This window comes from Gossypium arboreum, chromosome 1, assembly GCF_025698485.1.
Source record: "Gossypium arboreum isolate Shixiya-1 chromosome 1, ASM2569848v2, whole genome shotgun sequence".
Taxonomy (NCBI): Eukaryota; Viridiplantae; Streptophyta; class Magnoliopsida; order Malvales; family Malvaceae; genus Gossypium; species Gossypium arboreum.
The window spans coordinates 106,266,744-106,275,199 of NC_069070.1; the positions used below are offsets into that span (position 1 = coordinate 106,266,744).

At 31.5% G+C, this 8,456-nt stretch overlaps 1 protein-coding gene across 1 annotated transcript; it reads right to left on the bottom strand.

Annotated features, from left to right (window-relative positions):
- Nucleotides 1-3,806: 3,806 nt before the first annotated feature.
- LOC108471940 (putative RING-H2 finger protein ATL53) lies at nt 3,807-4,523 on the bottom strand. The gene has a single exon (XM_017773480.2). The coding sequence runs from the start codon at nt 4,372-4,374 to the stop codon at nt 3,979-3,981; it is 396 nt and encodes a 131-aa protein (XP_017628969.1). The 5' UTR covers nt 4,375-4,523; the 3' UTR covers nt 3,807-3,978.
- Between the last annotated feature and the right edge of the window lie 3,933 nt (nt 4,524-8,456).

Here is an 8,456-nt window from a genome sequence, read left to right on the forward strand (position 1 = left end):
ATAATTATACATAGTTACCGCTATTGCTAGCGCTACTTTTAACCTCATAATGCACATCTAAAATATCCCTTTGCTTCAGCTTTTTCCACCAATGAGGTGAGGCCCGAACCAGTTTTGTACTTTAAATTGGCTACACTGCCTCTTGGATGTACATGGTTCAGCTCACTAGATCCAAAACCTCCAGTTTAGGACGCTGAAATTTTTGTTTAATTTCACACTAATGCCTATGCTTTCATCTATAATTTTCCCTAGTTCAAATATTTTCTTATGTTTTCAGATTTTACAAAATAGCCACATATTGTCCTTTAAGAACTGCCATAACATAACAGTCGACACGGAGATATACAAGAAAAAGAAGGCAGCAACCATCCCAGCTCGGTAAAATGAACAAGAGGTCAACTCACTGGGCTCAAACAATGGTGCTGCTGGTGGGTCACTGTGCTCCTTCTCGTCTTGACTGAACCATTTTTTACTAAGCTCAAAGAAATGGTGAACGCTTATGTGGAGAATGCATGCCATATTACTGTAGAAATGGAATGAAAATAAACAAAATAGTGTAGGCAAAATAAGATTACTAAAGACTGTAAGAAGAACGATGAAGTTGTACGAGGGAATTTACAAGACGGCCTGCTACATATGTTGTGAAAATGAAAGGCTTGCATGAGATCAACTTTCCTAGTGCAATTTAGTCATAAGAACCTAGCATTGACTTGGATTTTGGCTTGTCAATGCTTTTGCTACTCCAAAGTCATCAATATGAGCTTCAAACTTTTCATCAAGCAATGCGTTATTGGACTTCATATCAGGGTGAAATTTTTTTAGGCTTGATGCAAATATGCAAGCCCTTTGGTAGCACCCCTCCTTCTCAATCAAGATTACAACTCTCTGTGTAACACTCTAAATCCGACCTAGATGTTATGACCATATTTGGAGATGTTACTGTAAGTTCATTTGAAACTCATAATTCGTTTATTTCGAAAAGGTGTCATTAACTTTTGTTACGTAAAAATCTAATTTATTTGAAAACATATTTTTCTTATCCGATTTGTGAAACAATTATTTGTTTACATTTTCAAAAATGTATAAGTTTGCAGTGGAAAACTTTAACACATTAAATTTTGTAAAACTCAATTTGTTGTTAAAAAATCCATTGTTTTCCAGGAAAAATGAGCATTGTCAATAAAAACATTTAAACAACTTTGAGCAAAAAAACGAAAATAAAATCTAAAACTAAAACAATCTCAAGTGTCCAAGCAGTCCAAAATTTACAAAACACCTTAATCCCAAAATTTTTTAAAAAATCAAATGTACCAAAATACTATAACCGAGCTTTCGTTGCACCTATCTGCCTAAATATGAGGGTTATCTGAATGTGACAAACAAATAGAGAATGAGTTTTCAAAACTCAGTGTGTAACTTATTAAATCAATTTCATAGATTAAATTTTACACATAATTCATAATAGAGCAGATATAGAACATATATCACATATAGAAACAGAATCAAATGCAAATTTACAATCCTACCCCTATCAGCTACACATCATCTCTGACCATCTCTACACACCATATAGGATATTAAATAGTCGTCCAGCCCTACACATCTCTTAGTGTAGGTATGACAATTCTCAGAGTATTTGCAGCTCCAAATCATTAGGCAGTTTATCACTGTTTACAGAAATATGTGTGATTGAGCCACCAAATACGACAAGTTATTATATGTCTACACTTCCTCCATATATACAAATCTCATCTCAAATGCACATACAAATATATCAGATGTCAGATATGTATATGTCATACATGCTCAAAAATCAAACTCAAGTCATGCTTATCAGATATCAGGCCATACGTAACATTTTTCAGTTCATACACAGCATATTACAGATTTTATCTTATATTATTTTAAACATGTGTATTTATATCTAATTTTACGCTAACAAGTGGTCAAAATTTGTGTTTTATAGCTTAATTTATAATATATTGACTCTACAAAAGACCTACAATATATCCAAACAATGTTTATGGCCCTAGCAAAAAATTCAAAATTTTGGGCTCACACGCCCGTGTGGTCCACTTGATCTAGACCTTGTAGCTCATCAATTCACACACGGCCTACCACACGGTCTAGCACATGGCCATATAGCATCGACAGAATTATTTTTTGATTTTCGCCGTTCGCTGATTTTTAATTTTTTTGTTACACACCTAATTCGTTTCTGATGCGGAATCACCCACAAGAACTCAAAAAACTCAAAAACCTAAACACATTAAATAAACACCAATGAAGATGATTTATCAATCTCGATTCGCAAAAATTCAACACTGATGGAATCTATTTTCAATAATCAACAGCCCCCAAACAACGATACACACTTACCCTTGAAGGCGAAATACACCCACAGAAACTCCTAATTTACCGGCAGGTTAAACACCTGGTGAACTTCACTTAAAACAACTCAATTGGTTAACATCGATATATTGCACCAATCACACTTTAACGTAATAAAAAAACTAACGACAAAAAGATCCAAAACAAAAGAGGAGACAAAACTTACTCACGAATCAAGTTGAAATTGATTCAATCAAACTCTACTACCGAACTTGAACAGTAAGAACAATGAAATTTTGGGCATCAAAAGTCGTGAAATAAAAAAGATTAATTTGTGACTTTTTTCTTTACAAGAACCCGCGTGACGAGGAAGGAGAGAAAACAAACTTGATTTTGTGTAAAGAATGGAAAACAAAAAAGGTGAAACTAGGGAAAAGATTATTAGAATGGTTTTATATATTCCATTTGATTTAAAACTATTCATAATACTTATTAGATGATTAATATTTTCATTCACTATAAATAATAAATAAAATATTGGAATCCAAATATTATAAATCTTCAAAAATATGAAATATGCATAAAAATTCAAATATCTGTCAGCGCATAGCTTTAATGATATTCTAAACAGTAAATTAGTGTTTAGTTTAAGATAGATTTGGACAAATTTGTGTTCAACTCTGTTCACTACATTTCTTACATATCATATTAATATGAGATTACCACTAGCTGTAACTCAGGACGTGATTCTCTTTTCTTAATGTCTTAACAAGCTAATAGTTTTAGGTGCATGCATTTCACTGAATTTACAAGCTTTAAATATTATCTCATGTTACCAATATTAGATGCATTGAAGAGACGGATTATATTTTAGAGACAACATAGAGATTAAAAGTTAGAAAAACAGCTATAAATTTAAACAAAAGTTTTCATGAATTATAAAACAACAATAAAGAATACGTTAAAACTTCAACTTTATCAATAAAGTTATGTATTAAGATCTTGAGCATCTAAATATGAATCTTACTTTATAAAAATTATGCTTAAATTGTCCTCTAAATTTATCATATAATGATATTAAATATGATTCATGCACTTATAACTTAGAAAATAAAAAGTAAAAATAAGTAACTTTTTTCCTGAGCTAATAAAAAATCATAGGGTTGTCTTTCTGCTTTCTTTCCTATTTTAATTAGTGGTTGAGAATTTAATCTTAGTCGTAAATATGAAACAATTTTAAAATTTATGTTCAATATTTACTCCTTGAACGGATTTACAGATCAGAAAGGATTAATCACCGGATCCAGTCCCTGCATACTTTGGAAACCAAGAAAAAAAAGGGTCACAGGATAGCCAGTTCCTAGATTTCAAATCCAACAATACTGGCTCACGTACGTACTATAAGCTTTCCTTTTTCACAACAGATTTGCCTGTCTTTAATTACATCGAATTATTATGGTTGCAGATATAATAAATTTGATTGCAACCAAATCATACATATTTTTTATTTATTACTGAAAAAAGCAAAAAGACCTCCAACACGATAGCAGCCCCTAGCATAATACCGCACCTTGCTAAATATTAACAATAGTAAGCTTAAAATGGCAGCAACATCAGGGTGATGGCGGTCATTTAAATCTAACGCAGCTACCAGGTTTCCCGCTGACTGCTGGAATCATCGAAAGAACAATATCTGAAAACAATAACTTGCATGCCGGAAGCTAGTTGTGGAGGAGTTAAAGTACAAGTGCGACAGATAGGGCAATTGAATCGCCGGGATCCAACCCATCTATCCAAGCAAGCTTTATGGAAAAGATGGTCACATCTCAACTCCGGAATCTCATCGTCTTCATCGATCTTACATAAGCAGATAGCACATTCAACATCAGTACCCCAGTCTTGCTTGTAATTGTAACCACTGTCTGCAGGTATTGTATAAGGGAACAAACAGTAACGAAGCAGGATACTCCACGCCCATTTCACAGCCGAAACAATTGAAACAAGTGAAAAGATGTAGTTCCCTAGCTTATTGTCAATCGCCATGGTTGAAATGGTCGAATGCGAGGGATGAAGCAAAGGACAAGATATGACTTCCAAAAGGCTGCAATAATATTGGGTTATTTATGATGTTTTCAGAAATATGCACACTGAAGCTGTAATTTGTCGCTTAGCAGACTTCTAGTAAAAGCTTAGCAGACACAGAATTTAGTACTATTTTATATTTTTATTTATAAAAACAAAATTGTTGGGTTCGTTAAACCACAGCCAGAGTCCAAAAAAATTATATTTAGATTGCAATCTACGTTCAAGACTAAATTTATATATTTTTAATTAAGACTTTATCAATTTAAAATCACGCATGGGTCATAAGTTTACGTTTTGATCACTCAACTTTAAAAAATTATAAAATCATCATTAAGCTATTCAAATTTTTTTATTTAAGTCATTAAAGTATTTGAAAGTTTTTATTTAAATCATTAGGTTATTAAGTTCTTTTCTAAAAAGAAAAAAAAAAGAAAAAGTTTAGCTAGCGAGCTCTAAGCGACTATTCAACAATGGTAAAATAGATCAATTATCTATCGACGAGTAGAAGAACATTCCTTAGATCTAAGTTAATTTGATAATTAGTGTCGGAGATTGAAGAAGAAAGTTATTTAAATTTTGGTTTAGAGATTTGTGATGTTTAAAGTTGTTCCATGAAAAAAGAAATGAAATGTAAAAGAAAACTTTCAATTGGTGCAGACAATACAAATAGAAAAGGCCATACAACAACAATTTTAACAACCCAATAACTTAAATGATAACTTTTGAATAGTTCAATAATCATTTTGAAACTCTTTAAAGTTGAGTGACCAAAATGTAAATTTACTAATAGTTTAGTAATCTTAAATGTAATTTACCCTTTAAAACTTTATAGGAATAAGTCTCAAAATTATACATGAATTTTAATTCAATGTGTAATTTAATACATGAACTTTAATTTAGTGCAATTATAAACATGAAACTTTTATTGTGGTGTAAATATATACATGAAACTTTAATTTGGATTCAATCATACACACTTAAAGAAATAAATAAATCAATTTTCTTTTATTTTGAATAAATATAATTATTTGTGTATGCAATGTGTCGAAATATTTTTTGATCGTCGACTTTTATTTAAAAAAAACTAAAATAGGAGTCACCACCAATCCTTTTTATGAGGTGTGATCAGATCACCTCGAAATTTGAATGTTTTAATAAAAAGTTTGATTTACTAAAACAATAATTTTTAGTCTAAGAAATTCAGGAAATGGGTTCGAGAGTCAGTTACACACGAGGAAGGGTTAGCACCCTCATTACGCCTAAGATTGGTATCTAATTGATTACTTGACATCTTTAGTGTTGAAAATTGAAAATTGAAAATTGAAAATTTGAAGAGATTTTAAAATACGATCCTTTATTATGTTATTTTTACTTTAAAAAACCGCTTGAATAGACCGAAAAGTATGTTAAAGACCTTCTTATCTCGAGGTAACAAAAAGTCACATCCCGTAAGTTAGGATACGACACCTTGAAATCTCAAAAGTGAGAATAAATGCTAAAAATTTAGTTATTTTAAGATATATTCGATTATCTTGGTTTTAAAAAGAAGACATATTCCGTAAGTTAGGAACACGACTTTTCTAATTCCAAAAATAATGAATATCACCTCGATTTAAAAAATTTCTTTTTTATGCATCGTGCGAAAACGAATATAACATTTGAAATAGCATGTGTTTAATTTGTTCGAGTGTAGTATAGGAAAAACTAAATACATTTGAACACGATTCGTGATATAGTTGTGGTAATAATAAAATAAAATAATAGCGCGTAAAAACGAAACGATGATATACAAAGAAATAAAAAAATATCATATTAGTAAATGATGATGATATGACCATAATAATAAAACACCAAATAATAACGATGGCAATAATCATGTTAAAATCGTCAATTTTAATACTAATTAAATAATAAATGGAAAAATAAATAATAATAATGATAATGAAAAATAAAAAAATAACAATAATACATGAAATGTGCAGGGAAAAAATAAACAATCTAATTTTTGAAAGAAAAATAATAATAATAAGCAAATAAATAATGGGATGATAATAACAATAATAAATAAATAATAAATAAATGAAAAAAATGCACACTAAAAAGAAAATACAAAAAACAAATCGATTTCAAGTATTAGAAAAGTAAAGGTATAATAAATAAATAAATGAATAAAACAAAATATAACAAAAATAATATATAAAAATCTATAAAGGCAAAATTAAATAAATAAGGATTAAGACAAAATTGAAATGAAATTGAGAGACTAAATTATAATAAAATAAATGCATAAATATAAGAAGGACTAAATCGAAACTTAAGTGGAATTTAGGGGCCTAAATTGCAAAAAAATAACAAAACATAATAAAGGACCAAAATGAAACGCGCGAAAATAAGCAGGGGCCAAATAGGAAATTATCCCAAGCTCTTGGGACCCACGTCATTCATTAGAGGGTCAGTAGACTGAGGACTAAATTGAAACAAGCAAAACTTAAATGGTATAATTTCCAAAAGAAAAACAAATGGAATTAGGACCTAATTAAAACAACCGAAAAGGCGGAAGGATTAAGAGCGCAAATATCCTCTTTGTTGAAAACACGCGGATCCTGAGGACTCTTGGGTCGGATCTCAGGTCAAGGGACAAAACGATGTCGTTTTGGGGCTATTGAAGCTAGCCCTAAAACGACGTCGTTTTAGGAGTCTATTTAAACCAAATTTTTCACAAAAAAATCATTTCATGCCCAAATAAAAAAAAAACACTCTAAAAAAGCTCTCCCCTCTCTCTCTCCCAATCCCCAAGTTCGATTGTTGATCCAACGAGTTGCCACCGCCTTACCATCGGTCCTTGGCGCGATTTGCATCGCCGTCTACGGTGGTCGAAAAAAACCTGAATCCCTTCTTATGTATTTTTTCACGTAGAACTCCGGTTCAGAGTTAAAAAATCCCAAACTAATGCTGAAACTTCCCAAAAAGGAAGAAAACCTTTCGATTCAGCGTCCTCTACAACGGTCTTGGCTGAATCCCAAGGGATTCAACGGCCTTTAAGGTCGGAAGAAACACCGACGATGGTGCGAAGACCAAACGATAGGGAAAAAAATATTTTTATTTACTTATTAAAAAAATAAAAGAATGAATCACCTTTAAATATTTGTCTTCTGTTTTTTATTTGCTTTTTTTTTTTGTATTTTTCTCCGTTTTCAATATTACAAAAACTCGACTTTTATAACCGTTTTAGATTATAGCATGCCTTTTTCTTTTCTTTTCTTTTTTCTCTACTATGCTACTATTCTTGCTACTAATTGTCTTCGCTTCTTTTTCATTTCTTGTGCTATTTCTGTTTTTTATTGTCATTTTTGCAAGCGTTGGCAAGGTCAATAGAGGGGAGACGCTCTAGAGGCATCAAGGGCAACATTCGCGTTGACAGCGACGACTTAGGAACTAGGGTTTTTTTTTTTTTGAAAATTTTGGGCTTTAGGATTTAGGTTAATTTTATGCCATTTAATTTGTAAATTGGGCTTGCTGTTTGTAATTTGTAATTTGGACTATGGATTTATTTTTGTTTTTGTTTTTTTTTTCTATTTTTGTTTAAGGCCTGGGCAAATTGGGCCTACTACAGCTGCCCCTCTTTGCTCGTTGTCGTGTAACGAGAATGGAGCAAAGACTTTTAAGAAGGACAAATTTTGCCATGTCTCGCCGAATCTTGACTTCTTAGTGCTCATCTTCTTCAAGTAGCCTCGTTCTAACCTATTGCAACTTCAAGGAGATAAGATTAGTGGTTTCAATTTTGTCCCACTGTAACTTCAGTGAGATGAGATTTATAACTTTAATCTGCTCTACTGCAATTTTAGAGAGATGAGATTTGCTATCTTCAATCTACTCTACTGCAACTTCAAAGAGATAAAATTAGTGGTTTTAATCTGCTTCACCACAATTTCAAGGATATAAGATTCGTTATCTTTAATCTACTCCACTACAACTTTAGGGAGATAAGATTAAAGGCTTCAATCTGCTCCACTACAACTTTAGGGAGATAAGATTTTCCA

Excerpts from the sequence above, each read along its gene's own strand:
- LOC108471940 (XM_017773480.2), bottom strand. The coding sequence starts at position 4,374 with ATGGCGATTGACAATAAGCTAGGGAACTACATCTTTTCACTTGTTTCA.